Source organism: Meleagris gallopavo, chromosome 23 (genome assembly GCF_905368555.1).
Source record: "Meleagris gallopavo chromosome 23, MGAL_WU_HG_1.1, whole genome shotgun sequence".
Classification (NCBI taxonomy): Eukaryota; Metazoa; Chordata; class Aves; order Galliformes; family Phasianidae; genus Meleagris; species Meleagris gallopavo.
Window position 1 is genome coordinate 3,898,314 of NC_139426.1, and position 27,426 is coordinate 3,925,739.

The window sequence follows — 27,426 nt, forward strand, 5'->3', positions numbered from 1 at the left end:
GCCCATGAAGCTCTGCACCCCTGGGCTGACACCTGAATGCAAGGTCCCTCCCTCAGCCAAGCCAAGAGGCAACACAGCGCAGACCGAAATGGTGTTGAGAACAAAAATAAAACCCCAAAATAAACACACCGCAATCCAAAAAGCCCGATCATAAACCCTCATTCAAAGGAGCGAGGCTGCTGCCAGCAGCTCATCCTGCCCCGACCTGCCTGACGCCAGACAAGCTGGGTGCTGGCAGTCTGGGAAGCGCGGGCTGAGCTCGCCGCACCACGAGCAGCAAATTCAGGAGAAGTTGGAACTGCAAAGTCTGGCGAGGTGGGGATGAGAGACAACTGCTCGAAGCACGCCGGCGAGTGGTTGTGCTTTCTTTCAAAAAAAACAGCAGGTGGTTTATGAAAAGGGCCTTATTCTTTACAGTAATTTGAGCCATATTTCATTGTTTGATAGAAAAATCATAATATTCATGACCTCCTTTAACTGGAAGAAGTTCACTCATCTGAATATCAGCCCACAGACAAATGGGGAAATGAAAAATAAAAAGAGCAAGATGATGCAAGGCAGGCGGAGAGGGAAGAAAAGGAAAGGAAAGGCAGACCCAGAGGTAGAATGGGAAGTCCAGGAGGGTGACAAAAAGCAAAGGACTGTGTGAAAGTGAAGAGGGAGGAGGACACAAAGGAAAGCTATTTTGCAAGAAGACTTAAAAAGTCTGGCACAAAAAGGGGCTGAGAAAAGCAAGAATGAAACGCTAAAGCCACAGTGAGAGAAGCAAGGGAGCCTCTCTGAAAGTTTCCTGGTGCATGGAAGAACTTTGCAGAACTAAGGTCCTGCCCTACTGAGCTCCAGTTAATAACATTCACATGAAGAAGTACCAGGCCCTCTCCCCAGCCTTTGCTCCCCCACCCTCTTCTGACTCGGCCCTCCTCTGCCAACATCCGCTGCCTGTCTCAGGACACGCAGATGGTGATGGCTCCAGGAGCTGCTTCCTCTGCTCCCCCTGCTCTGAGGGCTGCATGGAGCAGAGCTGCCAGCCACGAACGGCACTGCGTGCTCCAGGGCTGAGCCCGACAGCACAAGGGGTGGGCAAAGATCCGAAGGATTTGGCTCAAAACACACCAAGGAGAGCATGAGGAAGACCTAACACATGTCCACAGTATTTGATCTGGCCCAAAGAAGGGAGGTCTGGGCTGAGATTTGGAGCTGCTTGAGCTTCCCCTGGTCAGAGGCTACAGGAGAGGAGTGTGGGGCTGTAAGGAGGAGGAGGAAGAAGAGAGGAGGAAGGCCTGGGTGGGTCTGCTCCAGGAGTGGATTCATCCAGGCATCGTGCTGGCAAACACCATGTGGAGAGGTGGAGCTGCTTTAATGAGAAGATGCTTCTATGACTCAGGCCTCAAAGGGATTGGGACTTTATTATTTTATTTTTCCATAATAAATTATGCCCTGGGATGCCAGGTCTCGCCGGGTTTTTCTGGAAATACCAGACAAAAGCTGGTGTTGCTACCTGGCTTTTGACAGTTTCCCATGTATGGAAGCTGAGTTCCCGGTTCATCCCCTGCCCGTCCCTGCCAGCCTCGCTGACGCAGAGCCTCCCTGCGGGTCCTCCTGCCCACCCCAATGCCACAGCCACGGGGACACGGAGCTGCCACAGCCCAGCGCTGCGCCCCGGCCTCTCCTCCCTGCACCCCACGTGGCCGGCAGCCAGCTCCTCGCTTATCTCCATCGCTGCAGCACCCAGCCCTGGCTCTGGGCTGCTCAGAGGAGGGTGATTATGCCCACTTTATAGATTAGAGTTACAATCCCACACTGAACCCTCTGCCACGGCTCCCAGACCTGTTCTGGAGCTTCCCTGGTTAGATTTAGGCTGAACGTGGTGCCTGTTCAGCTCAAATCCTTGCGCTGCAAAAAACCCTGCTCCTGCTGACCACTCATCACAATGGTGACAGACACAGAAGCAGAACACGGAGCAAGGCGATACCTCAAGAAGGCACCTGGAGAACACAAACCTCAGCCCAACCCACCCGGTGCATGTGAGCGTCCACGTGAGCATCCAGGAGCGTGGAAGTGTCCATGGCTGAGATGCTCAAGCTGGACCAGGTGATGGGATGTAGGTGTTGGGTGTGGGGAACATCAACAGCAGTGCTCCAGCAGAGCTTGGCGTTTCCACCCATTTCACAAGAGGCCCTGCTAAAATGTCACCTTTCCAAGAGCAAAACATGTGCTTGTAGGTGAATCATCCTTTCACACCCCAAAACCAAGAATGAGTGGCAAAATTCTCTAGTGAGGCACCAAATCCCCAAAGGATAGCCATGAAGTGCAGCTAGTGACTTCAGTCTTACCACCCTTTTTCCTTGCATCTCCTCTCCACCCCTTGCTCTCCCTTGCCAACCTACATAGGTTATTCAGCTTTTCTCCTGAGCATGAAACTGCCATAGGACTGGAAGCCTGGAGCAGTTCCCCAGCCTCCAGCAGTTTTCTGGTTGTGCATCCCCATGGCAAAGCAAACACACGCCTTCACCCCCAGCTCCCCGACACGCTGAGCACTCCCTGAGATAGCCAGGAGAGGAGGACAGCAAATGTGCAAGTGAGGAATTCTTTGGGAAATCTAAGTGAGAACATATGGTACACGAGTGAAGCGCAGGATTTTGCCTCTCTGTAACTATTTATCCCCCGAAAGGCTCAGCGGGCTCTTCTACTTTCTACAGTGACTGCATAAGCAAAGGGGAACTTGAGAAAGAAGGGACAGAGACAGGTCCACAGCCACTCAAGCAGGACCAGGATGAGAAGCTGCAAGTTTTCCTTCTGCAATTGGCGTCTGCCTCCATCTCCCCTGTGAGAGGAAACAGAGAGCAACAAGGTCCTGGTCCGAAGGGCTCTCAATCCTCAGAATGGATTTTACCTGTCTCTGAAAGCTGCCTCCATCTCTCACCCCCCGTCTCTTTCTCCTCAGGGAAATCAGTCTAAAAGGGGCTAATGGAACAATGTCCCTCTCTCTCCCCCCTCTCATTTTCTCTTTTTTTTTTTTTTATTAGCATTTGTGGAATTTATTCCCAAACTCTCCTAATCTTTCGTACACAACCATTTGATTTGCATAACCCAGCCCCCTCTCATAAAAACTGGCTGCTAGTTTAATTAAAAAATGTAAATTTGCTGTCATCTCGGGGCCTGGTGAATTAGGACGACATCGGCATTTTTTATTGCTGAAGACGTCCAAATTGATCCAGTCCGCGCTGAACCGGAGGGGAGGAGACGGGGCCGCGTGGGACTCGGGCTGCAGGTCCTGCCCCTCCCTGCTGCCAGCAGAGCCCCCCTGGCCCCTCTTGGCTCTGCAAAGAGCAGCTGAGGACGAGGAGGTGAGCTGCAGCGGATGGGGCAGCGTCACCCTGCTGTGCCATCGTCCCAGGAGTTGTGCCCGGATAGCACTGGGGCTCACTGAGCCCTGTGAGCCATGGGATGTGGGACACACAGCATCCAGCTCTGCTTACTGCGGCCTCCTTGCTGCTTTCTGGAGACTTTCTGCCAACTTTTCATAGGGACAGCCTAGGGGACCGACTGAGGGCTGGAAGCAGGTCGGGCAGTCTCAGAATATAGAGAAACTGATGGTGTGGAGACTGCTCACGAAAAACTTTCCCCTTCCCAGCACAGGATCTGTCCCGTTCACAGCTGCTTCCCACACGCGTTGTCCTCCCAGTGCTGTTGTGCAGCACGAGGCCGCAGCAGACCCCTCTGTTTGCTTACAAGGAACGTAGCTCACAAGGAGCAGGTCACAGGCAGGACAGAGTGCAGGCAGGAAGCAGGAGCTTGTTAACCCAGGACTGATTTTCTAGTCTTCCTGCAAGTTAGTGCTCTCTAGCACCAAACCAGCAGGAAAACACCTATGGACTGCAGCTGGCTCTGCTCTTCAGGAACCAGCTGGGCCCTTCCAGTGCTGCAGTGGGCAGGTTAAGCCCTGCCCGGGTCGGTAATTCTGAATTGGAAGGGTCTTGGTGGGTGGGTGTAGGCATTCGGATGCTCTGTGCCCAGCAAGCATCCTATGATGAGCAGAATTCCCAAACCAACTGTGGGACCTGGCTGCAGAGCAGCGATACCAACTTCAGCTGAGCCAACCAGCTCTCCAAAAATCTGCACAGCCAAAACAAAGCAAAAAAATCCCTGGCACCAACCCAGAGATGTTCCCATCAGTGGGTGTTACAAAGAGCAGTAACAAAACGGAGTCACAAACTGACCCTCTGGGTGGGAAATGAGGTGTTTCTCAATCCATCCACTATAGGTTCCTTGGTGTCCATTCCGAGATCAGATCCTGTAATCTCATACCAAGGTTAATTAGGCTGGGGAACAGTTTCCCAAAGGAAGTGACAGGTGCCCAGTCACTCAGGATATTTACAACCTGGCTTGCAGAACACCACATGTAAGGAACATCTCACCACGGTCCTGAGTGTATGGACTCTGTCCATGAATTCTTTCCAACTCCTGACCCTGCGAAAGCTGCTGGCCCTGGAACATCAACCCCAGCACCACCAGATCCGAGAAGCCCTGGGAGAAGCAGGCTGTTGGAGCCCACAGACCTGGTCCCACTGGGACTGAGCCCCAGCCTTGCCTGTGCCAGGCAGCAGCTGGCGCACGCAGCCTCAAGCACTGCCTCCGGGGAGCTGCAGCCGCGGGGCTTGGAGAGAATTCAGGAGGTGGTGAGGAGGGAAATCAGCTGCCCAAGCAGATAAGGGTTAGAGGTGGTGATTATGGGGCAGGTCTTTGCCCTGAGATCATGACAAGACGGGTTCACCCACACGCAGACCATAATGCTGACTTAAACAGATCTCTGGATCTTCATTTCCATGGCTCGTTGCAGCCCCGCGTTCCCACAGCAGAGCACTGAAACCCACTCTCCCCACGCAGCGGTGGGCAGGTTGGCGAGCATCGCTCCCGAGACCACGGAAGTCCCCTGGGGCACACACTGGTTCTGCTGTCCCTTTTAGTGCACAGAGAGCAGCTAGCAAGAGCCACTCTACTACCCATGCCGAGCCCACGGCACCCAGCTCGTCCCATTGCCATCCTGTCTGGGGACAGAGAGCTGTCTGTGACTCTTTAAAGCCGTCACCCTCCCGCACACCCCAGCTCTCACGCTGCCCACACTCCTGGATGCAGCGGGGAGCAGCCGCACGCCCACGGCAGGGCCCAGCACCGAGTCCATAGAGCTGGGTCCTGGGGGACACCAAACAGGCAAGTACATAAATAGACAAATAAATGGATAGATACATAAAACGAACGATGACAAAATTATCCTCTCCATCAAAGTATCTGAGTACATAGTTCAGGCCCAGTCAATCATCAACCAGTTTATTACCACCTTACTCCTCATTAAAAAAAAAAAAAAAAAAAAACAACAACCCAACCACACACACAGACAGGAGCCCGGCACCCACTGCCCTCACTGAGGTGCTCGCAGGCACGGCCTGCCCAGCCCATGGCTGCCATTTGAGGCACTCTGGGGTCGTGCCACGGCTGCCAACGAGCAGGTGACAGCGGGTCCTCACCTCACCACCTTGTGAAGCCCCTGTGGAGCCCTGCCCTGGATGCCCAGTGCCCACAGGCCCTGCAGACATCCATCCCATCCCTGTGCCCAGCAGCACGCTGCCCACCTGCCCTGGCCGAGTAGCAGAGCAGGACTACAGAAAGCCACACATCGGCCCCAGAGGGACCCGAACCCCCACCCGCCCCACTGCGGGCACCGGGAGGGTGGGGAGCTCAACATGGCCCACGGGACAGGACGAAAACAAACCCATCCCAGATATGCCCGGGTTGGAAAAAAATACTCATTAAATGTAATAAGCAGCCTCCTCATCCGCCACAGCCTCGTCCCAAATAAATTAAATTCCTTTTCATTTAGACAGCACGGGAACCTGACAGGCAACCTTCACCAACCAGACGCCCAAGCTAAGCAGGGGAAAGAAATGAAAGAGAAAACAGCCCACACAACTCACAGCAAAGAGCGCGGAATCGTCGCAAAACCCCCGCGAACTTCCCCTCCGCGTCCCGCCGGGCTGCCGGGAAGCACGGAGCCGGCCGGGGTCCCGGGGCGCGAGGGAGGCACGGAGCGACTTCCGCGGGGCGAGCGAAAGAAAAGTGAAAGAGCGAGGTGCGAGCGGCGGCACCTGGCGGGCCCGGCCAAGTTCGGGGCGCGGCGGCGGAGCCCAGCACCGGCACCGGCACCCGGGGACAGCGCCCGGCCGGAGCGCGGCGCGGCGGGTCCCGCTCTGTACGGCGGTGCCGGTGCCGGTCCGGGTCCCGCAGCGCCGCGCCGGGCCCGCACCGAGCGGCGGGGGGCCGAGGGGGGGCAGGAAAAGGACAATTGCGCCGTACTTACCATAGTCGGAGAGACGAAAGCCGAATTCACTTAAATAATCAACTTTCATAATACTTAATTAACGCCTAATTGCAGCTGATTGCCGCCGAATAACAAGTTGGTCACAGCCCTGATGTCATCGCCGTGCCGGTCCTGCCCGAGTCACTTGGGCAGCGGGGCCGGGGGCGGGCGCCGGGCGCGGGGGGGGGCGGGGCTCGGTGCGGGAGGCCACGCCCAGCGGAGGAGCGGGGGCAGGTGCGGGGCTGTGCGGGGCCGTGCGGGGCGGGGCCGGAGAGCGGGGCCGGTGCGGGGCCGCAGCGCGGCTGAGCGCAGTGCCGGGCGGTGCGGGGCGGCAGAGCCCGGCCCGGGCACTTTTTCTTCTATTTCCTTTCTTATTTCCCTCCCCCCTCTCCCCCCTTACCTACTTATTTATTTTTGCATTGAATTTCCTCATCTTTCCCCTTGTTTTATTTTTCTAAGTAGCAAAAAAAAAAAAAAAAAAAAAACACGCCAGGGAGGTTCCGAGAGGTGCGTTGGGTAAACACGGCGAGGAGCCTGCTTCTCTCAGACAAACGAGCAGCTTATTTAGCCGATTAAGCCGGCACTGCGAGGCTGCTTTGGGGCATGCTGCCGAACCCTTCCCACAATGTGCTCAGCACGGCTCGGCCCGCTGCGCTGGGGAAATCGAGGCACAGTGCTGGCATCACTGGGACCACAGCTGTGCCGGCTTCTCCCAGAACACCTGAGCACGGCCTGGCAAAATGGAGCCACCGGGACGCCTGGGGAGAGAGGGAGCCAGGGCAGGTGTCACCAGGGATGGTGTCACCAGGTCCCGTGTCACCAGGCCCCCAGCAGCCTCCCCCCACCCTACCAGCCCCAAGTGGCTGCACTTGGCCTTGACACCCGCCAGGTTTGGGGCACTGGATGCCCCATCACTTCATTGCCCGTTGCACTTCTCCATTTCCACTTCTATGGACTCACAGCACTGGGGATGGTGCTGCTGCCAAGGACGGGACGCCCACACACCACCCATGCCACCCCTGGCGGTCTCCCCGCCGCCCCTCCCTGCTGCCACGGTGCTTTTTCAGGTGAAGTCCACGCCCTGCAGCTGACGCAACGGCAAGGCCCGATTTCCTATCTCCCCATCTCCAGTCACAGGATCGGGCTTTATTTCCCCATCCTCCCTCCTTTGCCTCTTACCCAAGAACAGCCGGGCTTTGTGCCCATCGAGGACCCCACATCAGGGCACCCATGTTCCTCTGCCCCAGCCTCGGCCACCCTTTGGTGGCAGGTGAATGCCGCTCGTCCCTTCCCACCCTCCCAGGGGTGTCGGGAGCTCTCGGTAATTAATGTTTGCCAGGTGCTCAGAGATCCTCAGATGAAAAGTGCGATGGGAGGGGGAAGGATGATTAATTTATTATTATTATTACAGTTTAACGCTTTCCCCACAGACGGTGCGCTGGGGCTGAGTGGGGGGTGAGTCACACCCGTACGTGGGGTATCCCCCTCCACGCATCTCCCCTTTGTTTCTTTACTCCGAGCCCTTTTTGTTGGCAGCTCCTGGCTGGGCTGACCCCGGGGCCACGCTGGGGCTCCGCGTGGGCTCCTGGCGCTGCCGTGCAGATTGCAGGTTGGAGATCTGGCAGCGCCGCGTGCCTCCTGCTCCTGCTCGGGGAGTTTATTAGGCAAATGCTCTTTCCCTGTTTCTGTAATTTTGTTTGATTTCTGTTTTGTCAAGGGAGGTGCCTGGAGGCCTTGGGGCCTGGGCAGCAGGAGGAGACAATCCAAGCTTTCTTTCCCTTTCCTCCTCCTTCCCTCCTTCCCTCTCCGTTCAGTTTCAGTCCCATTACTGGCACACGGTGCCTGAGAGCTCCCAACAAGCCCATGCCCAGCCTCCATGTGCCACGTGCTGTCCCTCAGCCTCCATTCCCGATGTGGGGCTGTCAGCCCCCAGCACCTGGGAGCCAAACTCTGCATCTCTTGACCAATTAGTTGCAATTTACTGCAGGGATTAAAAGCGCAGCCTGAGGAGCCCAGGGAGCGGACGGCACAGCCTGGGCACCACAGAGCAGAACCAGCCCCGAGCTGCAGGACGGAGCCCCGCATGGCACAAGGGACAGCAGGACGGCCCCACGGCACCGCTGCCCGAGGGCAGAGCCAGAGCCGGGCAGAGCTCTTCCCACAGGGCAGGGGGCACAGAAGGGCGATCTGCGCCCACAGCACCAAGAGCAGAGAAGGGCCGCAGGGCTGCAGGCGGTGGGACCTCTCCCCCGGGATGAAGCGGCACAGGGAGGGGACACGGAATCCCCTCAGCGTGGCACGGTGACAAGCGCCAGCAGGGCGCTACCTGTGCTGGAACTGCACGAGCTGACCCCGCTGTGCCACGAGGCCGCGGAGCAGCACGTTGCTAAACACGTGGGTGACACCACACAGAGCCAGGGCACGAGGACACGTGCGGGGCCGAGCGACAGGCAGAGCGCGGCGCGATGCGGCCCCGCGGGAGCTCCATTGAGGCCGTCGGGGTGCAGGAGCAGCGGCGGGCGGGAAGTGTGAGGCAGACGCAGCGATTGCATTACTGCAGGAGCCCGGGCTGGCAGTGCCGAGCTATCGTCCCCGTAATCCTGTTAGCCAGCAATCTCCATTCCGAAAGAGCTTCATTTCTTTGTGAATATTTGTAAACTAGATATCTAATGGAAAATTATAGGAAAATTATAGTGAAATTCATGACGAAGAAATCCGATTAGCCCTAATTCAATTATACCATCTTAGCCCACACAGCACATTTCCCATTTTTTTCCCATAAATACCAATGCCAGGGGTCCGGGTAATCAAATAAAATTGAAAATCATCTTCCCATTAAATTCAATTAGCTGCAATTTCTAAAGCCTATCAGAGATTTTAATTACTAAATTATAAAATTCTCCAATGCTAAATTGAAACTAAAAAAATTGCACATCCTTGTGTTTCATAAGAAAAAAACCTCGCAGAAACCTTGAAAAATACCCTTCTCCTCCCAGCAGCGCCCACGTGAGCGCAGGGCTGGGGCGGCCTCAGCGTGAGCTGTGCACGAGGGCACGAGCCAGGCCTTGGGAAGCAGGCAGCGCCCAAGGAGGGATGGAGTGGGAGCCCAATGCAAGGCCCAAACCCAGCGCCGGGTGCAGCACTGGGGAGGCCGGCAGGCCCAGCAGCGCCTTTGCTTCCTTTCCCCAAATGAGCTCAGCTGTGCCAGGGCCAGGCAACGCGCTGCCATGGAGGAGCTGCAACGAGTTCTGCCCACAGCTGCACTCCGTGGGGCAGTTCCTCACTGTGCCAAAGCCAGGGCGGATTGCTGCTGGTGCCCAGAGGGGAGCACAGGGCAGATGCTAGCTTCGTGCTTTTGATAAAGCTCCTTGAATAACAGCCATGCAAGCCTGGTCCTGACACCGAATTCAGGGAAGCTGGAGCCTTCAGCAAACTGATTTAGCTCAAAGCACTGCTTCAGTGAACACGTGGGATGTTTGGGAGCAGGGGGATGTGATCACACTCAGAGGCCCTCAGTTCTGAACGCTCACCAAAAAGGCAGAGGGGAACCCACAGAGCCGTGCCCCTCGGGGACCCACAGAGCACTGCGGTGCCAAAGGGGCCGTGTGCTGTGTGAGCAGTGGGAGGAGAGCAGCTCTCCAACTACAGCCTGACCCTCCCCAGGGCAGCCGGGATTTTCTGCCAGCACTTCCATGGGGGGACCCTCATGGGTTCATTTGTACGCTACCACAAATGAGCGCAGCTCCCAGCAGCCATCAGCAGGCACTGCGGCAGCCCCGAACCAGGCCGATACTCGGGTTAATTTACTGGGCGCCCGAAAGTTGCCAGCAGGGAGTTGCCCGCAAACAGAACAACAACAAAAAAAGTTAATGATCTGGGCTTTTTCTTTAATAAATAGGCAAACTGGCTGAGCCGGATTGTTGGCTGGGATTTGTCTCCCCTTTATCACCCTGGAGCTTCTGTGACACATTCTCCAAATCATCAGCATTTTGCAATTTGAGGTCGTTACCAAATACTATTTTTTTGCCAAGGAAGGGAGAAAAATAAATTAATAATGAAGGAGCCCAAGCAGGGAGAGGCTGCGGCTGGATGGCTCTGCCACCTCCGCGGGGATTGCTCAGGACCTGGCGCCCGCCCAGCGCGCACCTCGGCCGCCGGCTCACCCAGGAATGTGGGGCCGGCACCCCGGCGCTGCTGGGTTTTACTACGAATTAATCAAAGTCTCCTCTGCAAACGTCTAACTCGAAATCACCGCCGGCTGAGCTGCCGGCACAGTGCCCTCCGTCGCAGGGTTGGGCGCAGGGAGATCACCGGGTGAAGAGCTGAAGGGGTTCCCTCTGCGCACAGCTCCCGGCACTGCGAGCGTCGGCCTCTCCCAGCCGGAGGGGAATGGATTTCCCGCAGCCCTCTCCTGCACGCAGCAGGTAACCGCACAGACGCTCAAGATGCGTGGGGATAAATCTGCTGCGCTGCCCGACTGGCGCGCACTCGCACTGGAGAGCGATCTGCCTTGACAGCCAGCCTGCTGCGGACGGCTCAGCGCCACGTTTGCTGTGCGTGTGGCTGCGGGTCCATCTCCACGCATGCACGCTTGTGCACACGAGTGTGCGCAGCCCGGGGCACCCCGTGTGCACCCGTGCCGTTGGGTGCTGTGCGGCTGTCCGTGCTGCGGTGCGACGGCTGTGTCGGTGTGCGCCCATCTCTGCAGCACCGAGCACCCGCCCCATCCCCAGCACGGCCCCGCAGCGCTGCCCTGAGCCGAGGGTGAGCTCCCTTCCCCTCTCTGCGCTCCGCCTGTCTCGCAGCCCTCGTATTTTCAGTGCTCACCAGACCGTGAATTCACCTTCATACCAGTTACAGGGTTATTTAGCCGCTCCCGCCGCTGCTAGCCAGCCGGCAGCACAGCCGGGCAGGGCTCCTCTCCCCCCACGCACACCCACCGGCAGCACCGGGCAGGGCACCGCGCCCAGGGACACCGCTGCCCTCCAGCACGCCCTGCCCTGACCCACAGCTACGCTGGGAAACGGCAGCGGGGCAGCAGGGCAGGAGTTACAGCCGGGATGGAGGGGAGGAAACCCCCCCGGCCAGCAGAAGAAGGCGCGTGGTTCGGCTCCGCGCAGCCCAGCGAGCAGCAGCCGGCACCGGCGCGCTCCCCTGAACTCAGCCGGGATCTCCGCGCGGCCGCAAAAGCCGAGCTGCGATGCCGCGAGGCGGTCTGGGGACGGTGGGAAACGTTCCACGGCGGCACGTGGGTGCGGGGCCCAGCAGCGCATCTCGCTCCGCTCCTCGCTGTGCCCGACGGGGGGTCGCGGGGGGCGGTGCGGGACGCAGCCAGGAGGCGCTGGGCGCTCCCCGCGCTACCTGCCCTGCCCGGCCCTGCCAAGGAGAGCTCCATGCGAACAATAGATCAATAGAGCCCCCGCCTCTCTGGAAGGAAAACAAACACCCGGATCACCGCAAATTAGAGAATGTTTCGCTTCACTTCATCCAAACAGGCTGACAATTTTTTTGGGTTGTTGCCACGGCGACAGAATAACACAGCGTTCAGCCTGTTGCAGAACAATCAATTAAGTTAATGCCTCGGAGTGCCTGTTTACTCTTCCATTTAGGAGGTGCTGCTCTCGCTCGCTTTCTCTCTCGCTCGTTTTAGATTTCTCATTCTTTTCTTCCTGCTCCTATTCTTTCTCTATTTAACCTAAAACAAAGCCCCTCCCCTCAGCCACCTCCTAGCTTGTGCAGAGCCTCCCACTTTCCGCGGTCATCACCTGGAATAAAGTTTTTTCCTCTCTCTGACTCTTGTCCTTCCTCCTCTCCCCCCAGAACACTGCGCACTGGGAATTTGTCCCCGTGCCCGGTGTGTCGGGGGCCCGCAGGCTCCGTCAGTGCCAGCTCTGAGCATTTGGGCTCCCCGCAGCCCTCCCAGGATGCTGCAGCTCCTCTGAAGTTATCCCAAACCATCCCGCCATGGCTGTTCTTACACTGTGAGCCGTAACGTTTTTGTCTTTAAATCCCCAGGAAAAGAGTCTCTCCGTCCCCCCCCCCCCCAACTCCTGATAAAATTGAAGGAAAAAGCAAAGGCAAATGTGACGTGGAAATACGTGGATTCCACCACGTAGCCATCTCACCCTGCAGTCAGCAACAAGTGCCCGTGGTAATTCAGCACAGTGCAGGCAGAGGAGCAGCGAGCTGGGACATGTGGCTGTGGGGCCGAGCCCGACCCCTCTGCGCCTGCCCCATAGAGATCCGTGTGGGACCACGGGCACGCTCCCTCTCCCCTCCCCGAGACGAAGTTGTCAGCAGAAGCTGCTGGAGCAAGGGCTCGTTGACTGCTCCCTGTCCATTACAGCCCAGATTATAAGCATATTGCACAGTGCTCTCTGCACGGTGCTGGGGAAATCCAATACGCTGAAAGGTTAATGCAATCAATTAGGGTGACAAGGAAGTAGAGTAAAGCCTTCCGAGTAGATGAAAGGGAGAGAGATGGAGACAGAGAAAAGCAAAGAGAAGCGGGGGGTGAAAGGAGCAGAGGAAGATGGGTGGGAGGAGGAGGAAGGAGGCATGCAGGGCTCGTGCTGCAGATGGCAGGGTGCTGCAGATGGCAACAAGGTCGGGGTGCTGCGATCCCCGGGAACCAGAGCCCCGCATCCCGGTTCCTCCTGCCCTCTGCCTCAGCCCTGATCTGACTGCCACCAGCCCGGCGCAGGGCACGCAGCCCAGAGCAGCCCCATCCCTCCCTGCTGCCCTAGGGCTGCCTCAGCTCCCGCTCCCTGACCCCAAACTGCGCCCAACTTCATTAACCCGGGCGGCCAGGGCAGCCAGCACGGCCCCCTCCCACCGCTGCTCCGCTCGCGTTGCAGCCTGGCCTGGGAGAACGTGACACCAGCTCATTAGGACAAATTATTACTCTATAACCCCTGCCGCAATGTCCCTTAATATGCCTATTTAGCAAGAGACAAGTCCTGGTGGGCTCCTCGCCACTAAAACAACCTCACAAATCACCAGAGGCGCAAGCACTGCGATCGGTGCTGCTGGGGCAGCTGTACCCCAGGGGGGCTGGAGGGGCACAGCCTTTCTCAGAGGGCTAAAGGAAGCCCTTGGGCTGCTCTGGGGGTAGGGAGTCCCTGCACAACTCAGTGTCAATGCAACCAGGTGAGTAATCTGCTGGGAAAGTGTTCTGGGATGGCCACAGAAAGTGCTGGAGCTGCTTCACTTTGCTGAACCCCTGCCTCCCTCTGTCCCCCAGCACTGGTGCCAGTGTGATGCTCCATCTGGGGACCTACAGAAGCCAAACATCTCCTGCGGTTCCCTGTAATCCCCCTGAATCAGTGCCTGTCTGCACAAATGGGGGTGCAGTGCCACTTGCATCTCGTGCAGGACTGGGCTGATTCAGAGACTGCAGAACCTCTGTAATATAGGGCACAGCGAGTGAGATGTCACAGGGAAGACAGAAGCACAGGCAGACGTTGGGGGAAGGCAGCTGTTGAGCAGGGATGGGGGGTGTGAGGCAGCTGGGCTGGTCTGTGGGAGAAGAAAAAGGTGGAAAGAAAACAGTGAACTATGAGAAAAGAGCAACAGCAAGAAGAGAGAGGGAGAAGGGTGAAGGAAACAAACAGTGCCATTGCTGGAAAGAGGGAGTGAGGAAGAAATGGAAGGAAAAAAGAAAAAGTGCAGTAAGTGTGTGATGCTGGGCGCAGAGGAGAGCAGAATGAGTGCGAATGGAGAGACAAGGGACCTGGGGCAGAAAGGAGGAGGCTGGAAGAGAAAAGAGCAAGAAGAGCCATGCGGCGAGGAGCGCGCGGGTGAGGCCGGGCGCTGTCACCAGGGTTGTGAAGCATGAAAAGGGAAGAATCCGCCCGCTCCTTTCAGCGCTCAGAGCATGGCGCTCGCTGCTGACCTACACTGTGCCCGGCTGTGATCACGTTTTCAGGGCCACTGCCTGCCGATCCCAAACAATGATGGGGAGCCTTTGAAGTCAGAGAAAGAAGCCGCAATGTGAACAGGGGGCTTTTTTTTTTTTTTTTTTTTTTTTTTAAGGACAGGAGTAAGGAGGGAGGAAAAGGAAAGGCTGGCAGGGCGGGGGAAGGCTGGGGGAGAGGTTGCGAGGACAAAACCGAGAGTTGCTCTCAGTGGGGTGTCCCGAAACGAGAGAGACAAAAAGAAAACAAACAGTTTATGAGTAGGGCACATGCTGCCTGTGTCTGCGTGCCCCGCGCTGCCGGCCCCCCCGGCTCCCAGGGAGGCTTCTGTTCCCCAGCAATGATGGATGGACGCACAGGGCCATTCAGGCCCGCTGTCTTACGGCGGCGATATTTACATAACATTAGCCTTCCACCGGTCACCTCTGACACTGCCCAGCCTGGTTCGGGGCCCCCCCGGCTCCCCAGGCACCCCTCTGGTCCCACTCAGACGCCAGCTCCCTGCCTGGGGTCCCCATGCCACAGGGCTGCACTGGGAGCAGACGGCACGGGGAGCATGGCCACGTCTGCCCCAGCACCATCCCAGGTTGTGTCGGTGCTTGGCAATGCTCTGCAGCGCCAGCACAGAGGGACAGCAGCCTGGAGTGGCACCTCTTTGCTCAGTGGTTTGGAGAGGTGATCACCTTTCACATCCTCTGACTTTAACAAGCGTAAACTGAGTGACTACCCAGCTCTGGTAACTACATTGCTTTTTGTTCAGCCAGGGTGTGTGTAAGAGAAAACCCAGAGAAGTCAGCCTTCAGCTGAAGACACAGAGTGCTTCCATCCTACCAGCACAGTGCTGCAGTCTGAGCAGATACAAACGTGCCAGATGAGAGGGGAGGGCGCACATGGCCATCTGAAACTATGTGAACTGAGCTCAGCAAAACCTCACGGTGGACAGATTGCATCCGATTCACTGAACGGCCCTTATCCATCTCCCACCAGCCCACATGGCTGAACATAAAGCGGCGCACTCCTCACCAAAGCCCTTACACACTTTTATCTGTAAAGACTGAGACAGCAGAGAAGATATTGAGGAAAACCCAAAGTGATAAAATCAGGTGCCCAGAACAACTGCTATACAAAGACAAAGACGGGATTAGGAGACACATGGGCCATGTCTGCATTAGACCTTCTTCTCTTCGCATCTGTCTTTACAATTAATGATGGTCCAGTCCCAGAAGTTCTAGTGCAGACACAGTCACAAAGAGCAGACCATGACGGTGAGACAAGCAGAGGAAAAGAGAACCCAGGAGGGCGTAGTGACATACCCATTGCAGTCTGAAGTCTCTCCTACCTTTCGGAGATTTCAAGGTCTGGTTTCTTGCCTGGTTTTTAGCTCTAAATTCACTTCATCCTGGAGAGGGAAGAAAAAGGATGCAGTTAATACATGAAGCACGCCTGACCAAGCACCACGCTGATGAAACCTCACAGCACCCAGCTATGAGCATTACCAGCATGGGGCACTCAGACGAAGTGCTCTCCTGCTCCTGGCTGTACCACACAGTGCTGTGCATGCCATCAGACACCTGGTGTCCCTGCATTCAGCACAAAGAGCAGCTCCTGCTGGTGTGGGTCCTGCACCCAGGCACCAAGGCAGACCTGGTGCCCACAGACTGCCTGCATACCCACAGTGCCCACACACACAGTGCTCTCCGCTCCGTGACAAATATTCCCTTTGCAGTCCTCTCACTTCCCCTGCTGACCCCCAGAGGTCCCCTATGGGGCACAGGGTGAAGGAGTGTGGGGTGGGATCCTGCAGCAGTGAGCCCCCGGCCCTCATCTGTGCTTCTTCCTTCCTGGATAAAGCAGAGAGCAAGGAAGAAAGAGAAAAGGGACAGGGGAAAAAAAAGTCACAGCAAAACACATGAAAAGTAAATTGAATTATTTAAAACCATATGTTCCAAAAATGTGACAGAGCATAAAAGCCGTGCCGTGAGACTTCCGGAGGGGGTTATCCTGCACAGCAGGGTGGGAGGAGAGCTCGCCTGGGGAAGGATGGTGGCACAGCAGCAGCTGGGGACTTCCCTCCCCCAGGGCTGTGAGGTGGCACAGAGCAGAGAGTGGCTTCAGCTCAGCAGCGGCGTCCGGCCCACCCTGCAGTCTCTGTAGTGCAGGGTTGCCAAAGCTGCTGTCACAACTGCCTGTGATGTGGCAGTGAAATTAAAACCGGCCTGAGGTCAGGCATGGGGAGCCTGTGGCTGCACTGGGAGCACCAGCTGGCAGCATGTCCCTCCCCAGGATGCAGCACCGTGCAACCCGCTCAGCCCTGGTGCATCCCCCCTTTGCCCCACGGAGGGCACAGGTGATAAGGATGTAGCTCTAGGAAGAGCATGCTGCAACTGCTGCTTGCCCCTGCCCCTGGGGGCCCTGGTACTCTGTGCTACTGCTGCCACTCGTGCTGCATCAGTGCCAGGATGCTGCGCTAAAGACAGGTGGGGGGGGTGCTGGCTGGGACCCAGAGCTGGAAGGAGCTGGTGAGATATCCCAGATAGCGTGATGGACATGGAGCTGGGGATCCCTTGGGGCATGGAAGATGCACAACCAGCCCAGCTCCTTCCTTCCCCACTCACACCTCAGGGCTGACCCAGCTGAAGACAGCAGTACCAGCTCCCCAGCCTGGAGTCCTTCTGTCTTTGGGCTCTCTGTCCCTTCTCCCACCTTTTTCTTCCTTTTGTTCTTTCTTGCTTGCTCTTCCCATTCTGTCATGCTCCTTTTTTCTCTCTCCCTTTGTTCCCCCCCTCCTTCCGAGCTCTCTGTACAACTCTCCTTGCCTTCCCGGCTTTACACCCTCACCCCGTGCACGGTCAATTCTTCAGATGGAGTTTTTAATTGTTTTTTTTTACTCCCCTTCTTTCGGTCGCAGCTTATCAATGATGCAAGAGGAATAACGCCAATTTACTTAGAATGTGTAATCCCCAAATCAGATTGGGGGATTGTATGAGGCAATATGACCTTGCATATGTCTCCATTAAAGCCAGCCAGGCCTCCTCTTGTATTCTGTGTTCCCAGTACATATTTAGACAGATAACGCTAATTGTACTTGACATGTCCTCTTAAGGATGGACTCTTCCCTCCCCCAGCTCTGCCTGCTTCCCAGCCTGACAATGCGCCAGAGCAGAGCCCTCTTGCTCACAGCAAGGCACGGCATGGCATGGCACGGCATGGCACTCACTGGGCTGGCAGGGTGGGCACCAGTTTGGGTGCAAAGCACTTGGCCCCCAGGAGCTCTCCTCACCACCATGCAGCCATGGAGAGGAGCAGGGGAGGGGGAAGCACTGCGGGACACGGCTAATCTGAGATTACATGCTGCTCCTGGGACAATCTTAAATTCTCCAGAAAAAACAGCAGCGTGCTGCCAGCTCTGAAGCCGCAGGTGCCACCTCGCCCTGCCCAGGCCTCCCTGTGCTCCAGCTGTGCTCCCGCTTCCTTCCCTGCCCTGAGCCGAGGGCTGACTCCGTCCCGGGCTGGAGAGATGCAAACCTTCCTAGGACAGCCCCCAGTCATCACCACAGCCCCTCCACAATGGCACAGACCCCAGAGATTTCAGACCAAGAGAGATCCACTCGCCATCCCCCTGCCAAGGAAAACAGCCCACACCTCCCAGCTCCCATGCCAAGCTCTGCAGGTAAATATTTCTATCTGGATCCCAGCTCCAACTCCTCAAAAGCACCCAGCAGAAACCCAGGTGCCTCACACCCACCCATGCAGGGCTGCTCTGGACTGGTGAGCAGGATGCAGGAGGAGGAGGGAGCTCCTTCCAGGGAAGCCAGTCGAGCCAAACTTCGCCAAAGTGGACTCAGATTTTTTTCCCCTTGACACAACATCCTAATTCGACTTTTTCAGTATCTTTCCTTCAACAACCTTTTTTCCTTCCTCCCCTTCCTACCCGGCAACTGCGCATTTATTAATTCATGAGGCACTAATTAGTTCTTTGTTTAATTTTGTGTTAAACAGACTGACCGGAATGATAACGACTTGCAGCGTTGCATTACGGTCCCCAACCGCCCCTGTTTTCTGACAACAAGGGAGCGCAGTGAGACTGGCGTGATGAACCCCAATTCCCACTCCAGTTGCACTTCATTAAGTCAAAATGTGACAAGAAGCTTAGAGAGCAACTTTCAGATCGGATCGCACATAACAATTGGGCAGGAAACTTTCCGAGGGGGAAGCGGGAGCGGCACTCGCAGCGAAGGCTGGCACTGAGCGATTCCCCCGCGCCTGCCTTAAAGGAGCCGGCCGACGCAGGGCTGCAGGCACGCCGGTGAGGAAGAGGAGGGGAAGGCAGCAGCCAAGGCGAGTGCTCAGAGGCAGGAGGCAGCTTTGCATTCTGCTTGCCCCAGCTGGGCTTGTCACAATGGATGCACCACTGAGGGCTGCGGTGGGATGATCCCACACCTGTGTCTCTTGGAGCTAAGGCTCCCTGCCTCAGTTTCCCTCCCTGGCTGACCCCAGCCACTGTTCACAAACTACACGGCTGCAATGAGTACAGCCGACTGCAAAGGGAGAGGCTGAATGCTGGCCAACATGTGGGTGACGTACGGATGGTATGGGGTCTGGGTCATCACCAGGCTCAGCTGGATCCGCCCCAGTCCTGCTGGCACACATCCTGCATGTGGCTAATGCCTCGAGCACCTTGGCTCACAGCAATGCAGTGAGTGCAGCCTAAGGGGAAGTGAAAAGGGCCTTAACACTGCCCCATATGAGGCAAAGTGGGCAGGAAAAGAAAAGCTCTCAAGCACTCAGGACATGGAGGCTTTGTAGCAGTTCAAAATGCATCCTCTGCTCCTTCAGGGACAGCAGCGGTGGGAATAAGCTGAGATCACACGAAAGCGACATGAGATGGGAGGTCCCAGTGCTTCTCCTAGCAGGTGTTTCTCCACCCTTCTCCCTCACTTCTCTTCCTGCAGCAGCAGACTTGTCCCCAGCCTTGTTCTGAAGGGACTCAAAGCTCTGCTGAGTGCAAACCTTTGGCAAAGCCACGTGTGGGACCTGAGGGTCACACTGCGGCTGGGGAGTGACACAAGTGTGGCGAGCAGAACTACGTCTGAGCAGCATGAGAACTAAGACTAGCTCCCTGAGCCTCAGGGACATCAGTGTACCTAAAGGCACCACCAGAACACCCACCTGGGTGAGCCTTATACATGCAGGTGCTTGGGGAAGGAGCCAGCCTGCAGCAGGCTATCACAGCATGGCATTTGCCAGCACATCTACAGCTGAGAAACACACGGAGCTGTGCAAGCAGACGTGTTTGCACTGCCTTCCATCTCTCATGAATCTGGAATGCAGCAGGGAACCTCTGTGGCTGACAAAAAGGCTGTTCCTGCATGACACAATTCCCAGGAAGACATCAGATCTCTCTGATTTCAATCCTACACGTGCTCTGGATACCATTAAAAGGCATATGTAGATATTAACACTACGCTGGAGGTTCAGACCAGCGTCCACAAAGGGCAAACACACCCATTAACACCTTGGCTGCTTGGGGGAAAATGCATGCACTGACAGAAACTCGTGTTTTCCTGGCTTTCCTGTCTTGGCTGCCATTATGACAAGGCAGCACCAGCAGTGTAATTCTGACCAACTCCATCCACTGGCTGTGAGGGCTACGCAGTAACCAACGGTGTCAGCAAAGTTTTGTGTTGAAAATGAGGATAGCAAGTGTCTGTCCCTTCCTCCTCCAGCAAGATGCTGAACTGCCCTAGACTCCAACCCAATCCTCTTTAACCACAACTCTCCCCCAGGATTACGAGCCCGCTGCCCCCCTCCTCTTCCCCTCCATCTGTCTGGGAGCAGCCTGGGACCGAGTGCTCTTCCCAGCTCTGGGAGAACCCTGCCGTTTCTCTCTCATAAAAAAGAAAAATGAGAGCTATAAAAAAGGCGAAGAAAAGAAAAGCAAAGCAAAGGGAAATCACGGCCAAGGAAGAAAAGAGCAAAGCCCTCCCTTTCCTCTCCACTCCAGCCCATTACCTGGCTTTGGCACCAGGTAGGGCCACCTGTTTCATGGCTGCTGAGGGTCCCTGGGCACTGGGGGACCCTATGTCCACATCTGGAGAGCAGAGCCCAGCTCACTTCAAGGAAGACAATGCAAAAAGAAGGAGAACGGGTTTGAGGTGGTAGAACAGCATGGCGGCCATCCTGCTGTCAACCAACCCTATCTGGAGGCAACCTTACTGCTCAATGGCCGTTGGAGCCAGACACAGGACAACAGGACAGGAGATGGCAGCCCTGAGGGTCACATCAATGGCCCACAGATGTCCTGAGGAGCCCACCTCACCTCCTGCCCAGCATCTGCCAGCCATCCTCAAACTGGCACACGCAGCCTTGGGCTGGCTCCCGCTAATTTGCTGTCAGGCTGCCTAAGCAAACCAATTAAAACTAATCATTAATTATAAAGAAAAAAAAAAAAAAAAAGAGAGAGAGAAAGAGAATGGAAAAAAAGACCAGGCACAAATGGAGAACTGGAGAGGGCAGGGGGAAAGGTGGCCCAGAGTTGCAGACGGGCGCAGGGCTGGGGAGCATTGCAGGCCTGGGCCATGTTGAACCCTCACAGAGCAACGGCCTCAGCTGGGGATGGGGAAGGGGCCGTGATGAAAAGCCCCTGATTATGCGGGTTTGGCGGGGCACGGCGCACAGCCGCCTGTCCTGCTGGCTCCCCACGAGCTGCAGTGGCGGGGAACCCCGGCAGCTGTCAGCACGGCCCAGCACGCGCGCGCTTCCCAAGGCTGCGGGCGCGGGGGCTCGAGGCCGAGCAGGGCTGGCGGGGAGGTGGGGGCAGCGCCATGGAAACGGGGCCTTTCCTGGGGAAACGCGCTGCCGGCCCCCCGGCCCCTTTTGAGGAGCTGTCAGGACCCTGAGTGAGTGTCACACGACCCAAGGACCAGGCGTGACCAAGCCTATTTTCTGCCTCAAATTTGATTGATTAAAAAACTTTTTAGGAAAACCATGTTAAAAGACAAAAAAAAAAAAAAAAAAAGGGGGAAAAATAAAAAAAGAAAAAGGAGAAAAGAAAAAAATGAAACAGAAAAGGGACAAGGGGGTGGGGGAAGAGGGAAAAGCCTCTGCACTGGGTTTCCCTGGCAATAGCACCAGGGGACAAGTGTCAGAGGCGGATAAACAGCATAACCAGGCCGAAAATAAAGGTCAAAGGAAGCATGAAACTTAACACAACGGTGATTAAGATAATGATGAAGCAGGGGACCCCAGAAAAAAAAAAAATCAGCCTGACAAACAGAAACATACAGATAGGCTCCAAGGGCTAGCCCAGGAGAACGGCCCGTGGGAAGAGGAGCAGGGGCTGGCAGGGCTTGGGGGAACCCAGACGGGCAAAAATGGCAAAAAATGGAGAGGAGAAGGAGGGGGGCTGTGGTCTGCCCCAGGATGGACGTGGCAGGTGGAGGCCAGCTCTCTCTGCAGCCCTGATATGCTGTCCTGGCCGAGCAGCGCTTGAATTTGCAACCAAATTCCTCAGAAGAGTTTCCCTGATGCTGGGAGCACAGCCCAGGCAGGCGCAGGCTGTGGCAGCTCTGGCCCGGTGCTGGGCTCCTTGCATCCCAGGGACACTGAGCGGGACGCTGCCAAGAGGCAGTGGAGCAATTGCAGCATTCACCATCTCCCTCCTCTGCAATGTGAGGTTTCAGAGCTTGTGCCCTGTAAGGCCCTGGGCACGAAGGGGTTCTGCACCACATTCCCAGCAGTGACAGGAGCTCTCCAACTCCGTTTGCTTCTCTGAGTCTGCACAACTTGCCCACATCCCTCACAAACACGGTGTCCCTCCTGCTGAGGACCTACAGAAAGTCATTCTGAGTTGGGAATGTTTCTCCACACAGCACTTGTCATGAGGGAGAGCAAAGAAGGCCTGAAAAAGCGATGCATGTATCCCTCTAAAAACACACACATGCACTCGTCATTTTGTCAGAAAGCTGTTTTCCTTCAAATGTATTTCACAAAATTTCTAGCGTGAATTCACATGCTCCCCCCCCTTTCCCCATCATTCGTATTCACAGCCTTTTGTAGGGAACCACGCAATGAAAGCACCAAGGTTCTGCTGGGGGGCTCCGGGCAGCCCAGACCCCCAGGAGCACAGCAGCACTTGGGCAGCTCGGCATCCTCACACCTCAGGCCCAGCCACACAATGCTGAGTGTCATCAGAACCACCATGCCGATCTCTGGCATAAGTGCCTAAAAAATGTGATTTGAAAAATAATAATAGAAAGCAGGGCCTTTTTTAATTTCATTTTTGAGCCATTACGGTTCATGTTTTCATTCTTTTTTTTTTTCCTCCTTGGCAATCAGAAGAGCTAGAAATGCGATTAAAAAGAAAAAAACCCAAACAAATAATGAAAGCTGAGATTCTCATTTGGTCTCCTGCGTCCAGAAACAGAGACTTTGAGGGAAAACACCAAATGTCCTTAGGCCTTAGGGTAAAATGAAAGGCTGGCGATGCTATGTTTTGTTTTATGGCATTATGAAATGTACAGTAAGTCTACGATACTGAAGATATTTGTAAATATTTCCCCACGTTCTCCTCCCTGCACACCCATAACAAAGACTGGACACAGCCCTGCACCAGGGCAGGCAGAGGCCAGGAAAGATGCAAGCCCTGTGATGACAGAGGTGGCATTCTATGCACAGGATCCCAGGACAGATGGGGAACCTGAAGATTCCACGCACGGGTGTAAGGTTACCACCACTCAGCAATGAGAAAACTGCTTTTATCTAAACCTCTTTTGCAATTGTCAGTGGAAACAACACTCTGCATTTCTAAAAGCTTTATGAGCGCACACCAGTTTCACTTTCATGGTGATTCCTCATTTGAAAGGAAAGCACAGCCACTCTGGAAACCAACAGAGTGCAGAAAAGGAGCAGGACAGCCAGGTAGAGAGCAGGAGTGAGTGCTGGACTCACCCGTTCATGCTGTCCTCTGGACAGACCCTGCAGTGCCTCGCAGGTCGGGCACGTGCCACGGCCTCAGGTTCTGCGGGCAATGGGCTCGCAGGGAACACGTGCCCCTGCACATGTGGGACCAAAGAACCGCCCACACCTTGCCAACATGTGCAGAGCACACACAACTCCCTCACCATGGCCGAGGAACTGTCAGGAGAACACAAGCAAAAGCTGCTTCTTGACAGCGAGTCATTTATATTTTAGCTTCGTTCCATTATCCTAACGAATCCTTCATCAGCAGATGCAATATTAACAGCAGAAAATCAGCTCATTACATCCGGGGGGATTTCATCAAGTTGACAATCATATATGCAGCTACCCGAGCCTGGAGAGGACAGTGCTTTCCTTATTTAGTTATCTCAGCTTCGTCTTGGAGGCTTTCTCTTTCTTTCTTTTGGGGGCGAGCATTGATGGTTGGAGGACATTTCCCAACCGACCGCCAGATGCTACAGCTCGTAGCAGGCTGGCCCACGGACAGATGCCCTCAGCTGGGAAAAGCTCCAACCCTTCCACATCAGTTGCAACTGTGAAAGGCAAAAAAACCCAACTCAGTCTGTAACCTCTAGACTGTGAGGGCATTTCTCTGTGGATTCAGGCTCTGGGAGGGGTCTGCATTCTGTCCAACTCCTGACTGTGCCTGTGGACATCTGGATCCTCACCCAACCATGATGCCCCCAAAGGAGTAAGATGCATTGAAACAGAGTGCCTTTTTTTGCTGAACGAGGCAAGCAATAGAGGAGGCAGTCCAGATGAATCAAAAGGGAGGAGAAGGGAGCAACAGGGAGAGCGGAAGGATGAGTACAGAAGATGGTGTGCCTTTGCCACCAGGTCGAGCAGAGGCTGGGGACTTTAGCTCTGCTCGAGAGCTAACTGAGTTCCCAGAGCTCCTCTCCACCAGGGGATGAAGCTGGCACAGGACACAGAGCTTGCACTGCAGGTAGCCCACATGAAGACGTGTCTCTGCTGCCCAGCCTCAGACTCCCAGCTGAAGGCAGAAGGTGGCTGCCGGGACCAGTGCTCCCATTTCCTCCTCCAGCTCAGAGGGGGCTGGGATGGGCATTTTACATTTTCCCAGCCAGGCCTGGATTTCTGCACAGCAAGGAATATTTTCCCGGGACGTCAACTCCAATCTCTGCCGCGCTCTGACAGATTTAAGCTCTGGTTTGTCCGACAACATCCCAAAGTGTAAGGAACTGGGGGCAGACTCTCTAATCAGGCTGTAGGACAAAGGCCTGCTCTGACCCTGTCACTTCCACTTACTCCTGCTGCCTGTCGGGCTCCCCACCCTCTCGCAGCCTCCTGCCCACCCGGCTGCCCTCCCCTCCCTGCACAGCTGGGCTAATCCTGCTCCTCCCGCGTCCAGCGCAAATCCTCCCCAGAGTAAACCAATCCTGGGAATTTTTATTAGATTATCAGCCTGCCGGCTCAGTGCTGGCTGGACTAATCCTAATCAGGACTGATTTCTATTAGCCAGCTTTGGGGAGGAGCTGTGCCGTGCCAGCACCCCAGCCCCACGCTTGGGGAGCCCGAGGCCATTTTCCCTGTTCTGCTCCAATTTTCCTTTCAGAAAGGACAAGATTCAGTCTGGGAACACAAAGCCTGCCCAGGGGCTGTGTGTGCAGAGTGGCACCAGGCAGCCACAGGGCAAACCCCAACCAGCTCACTGTTCCATGAGATCCGGGTGTCCCAGCCCCTCCAGCCCTGCTCGTAGCTGGCACAGGCCAGCCAGGGCTGCTCAGCACCGTGCTGGAAGATGCTTTGTGGCATGGGGACACAAGCCTGCTGGGGGGCAGCTGGAGATGATGGGCTCATTTCAGACAAGACAAGCGCAGCAGCTTGAGTGACCAGGACAGAGTTTGCAGGGCTGGCTGAGTCAGCAAGGTCTCCATGCCCAATTACCCATGCCCAAAGCAATCTACTCTCACTTCCCTCCCCATTTTATCACAGCAAACAGGAGTGTTTCTTTCCAAACCCCATCCCTGTCTCTGAAAGTGACCTCAATGAAAATGTCTGCTCTGGACTGAGACTGGTGAAAGTTTTGCTGCCGACTTAACAGGATTTGAGTCAAGCCACAGCAGCAGCCGGAGCAGCAGGTGACAAGGAGGGTGCTGTGTCCCTGCTTCCGTCCGCCGTCCCATCCGTTGCTCTGTGCTGAAAGCACAGCTATTACCAGCAGCCCCCAGGGGACTCCAATGCACTTCGGAGTGCAGCCAGCTGCACCACAGCCACTCCAGTGCCGTGCACAGATCAGCCGGAGAGGACACTGGAATGCCTCTTCCCAAAGTGACCTGGGATCTTCAAAACCTTCCAGAGAAGAGGGGTCAGTGAAACCTAATTGCTGTTAAGCCTCTGCTAAATTTGTCTGCCCACCCTCAAGCAGGCACAGATGCAGCATCTCTGTGCTGTCTTCCAAAGGAGAGTGAGTTGCCTGCAGGACCGAATGCCTTGGTGCTTGAGTGAGCAGGCTGCTCACACACAGCAGCTCGAGGGGCAGAAATGCGGTGGACAGGGATTTGAGCAAGCCAAAGATGCCCTGGGCTGAGACCAAGCCTCAGCTCAGGGACATCAATGTAACTCACACATACCAGGATGGAACTTGGAGCAGCTCAAGCCCTCTCTGCTTTCCAGCCACGCTTACAGTGCAGCCCCACTCTAGTAGGTGGCAAAGTTTCCTAAGAGAGAGCTAACTAGATCCGGCTGGAAGCAGAGGCTGCAGCAGGCTTTCTGATGACAGAGAGAGAAATAGGGGACTTGGTCCAAACCCTGCAGAAACCACATCAAAAAGGGATGTGGGTGAGAGCCAAGAGCAGATGATCCAACTGTGCACGGGCTGTGTGTGTGTGCTGGTGTGCGCGCGTGCATGCAAGCAGAGAAGAAGAATCAAAAGAAAGAGAGAAAGGAAAGAGGAGGAGTAAGAATGAACAGAAGGATGGAAAGAAAAGGTGTGGAGGCACGAGAGCAGGAAGAGATCAGAATTGTTCCAATGTGTGTGGCCTGCTTGCAGGCACGCAATTAACAACAAAACATGGTAACAATATATAATTGATGGCATGTGTGAACGATAAACACAAATCAGGAGGAACCCTGAGCCTGGCTCTCACTCCTTTCCGCTCAGGTCCCAAAGTGCTGTAGAAGCACAGGACAGCCCTGGCTCACCACAGCAGGGCACTACCATGGGGCTGGGGGCAGATCTGTGGCTGGAGACCCAGTGCTGCTGGGTGATCTCCAAAGAAAGGTTGAGCCCAAGTAGAAGCAAAGCAGCATAAGCATCACATGATGCAATCCAGCTCAGCTCCCTGCTCAGCAGTGCCTCAGAAAGCCACTGCCAGCATACCCAACGGAAGAGTTTTCTGACTTGGTCTCGCTGCAGGGCATCCCCACGGCACAGTCTGCAGTGGTGCCCAACCTGCCTGTCCTCCTGTTTGTGGGATGTGACCTCAGGTAAAGGAGATGGGACCCCAGACCCACCCCTTTCTGGGATCCAGAGCTGGAGGGACGAAGACGGAACATGAGTGCCTTTGCATGTGGAAGAATAGGTCATGTGCTAAGTGCTGGCTGAGAATGCTCGAGTACCCAATGCTGAAAGAACTGGAGAACAATGATGTGCAACGAAGTGGGAGAAACAGCAGAACCTGAGAGAACTGAGGTGAACAGTGGGGACACAGATGAACGGGATGAGTGCTGGGAGCAAGAGTGCTTCAGTCCTTTAGCAGAGCGAGGACATTCTGTGACTCAACCTCACAGCACCATGAGCCAGGCCATCCCACGTGCAACCAGGGAATATTCAGACATTCCTCCCCCCATTCCCTCTTTTTTTTTTTTTTCCCCCTCCAATTTATCAGCAGATTGTGTGGAGCCGAGTGGCGCTCGCCTCACCCTGCTAAATAAAGCTTTGGTATTTCTGATAAAGCCATCAAATTCCTTATCATGCTGACACAAAGAGCATTTAAAGAGACACACACACTCCAGCACCTTCTACTTTCTCACTCCAGGCGCCTTGGGGAACCTTTCCGTGCAGGGGGGGCTGCCCCCAGCACAGTGCCACCTCTGGGGAGCTGGGCAGATCCCATCCTGGCCCCCAGGACAGCACAGGCTGAGATGGGGCATCCACAAAAATGCTCTACAGCAAAAGTATCGACAGCCAGAAAACCCTATGGCAAAGCCAAG

At 55.6% G+C, this 27,426-nt stretch overlaps 1 protein-coding gene across 6 annotated transcripts in view; it reads right to left on the minus strand.

Annotated features, from left to right (window-relative positions):
* CASZ1 (castor zinc finger 1) overlaps window positions 1-27,426 on the minus strand; it is a 152,105-nt gene that overhangs the window by 68,326 nt on the left and 56,353 nt on the right. For 3 of the 6 annotated variants that reach the window (XM_085242333.1, XM_085242335.1, XM_085242334.1), the window contains exon 3: window positions 15,585-15,670. In XM_085242333.1, the coding sequence (XP_085098459.1) occupies window positions 15,585-15,588 (4 nt within the window). In that variant the 5' untranslated portion in view covers window positions 15,589-15,670. Of the gene's footprint in view, window positions 1-6,355; window positions 6,527-15,584; window positions 15,671-27,426 lie in introns of those variants that run through there. The other 3 variants (XM_085242336.1, XM_085242332.1, XM_085242337.1) reach the window with 3 other exon arrangements.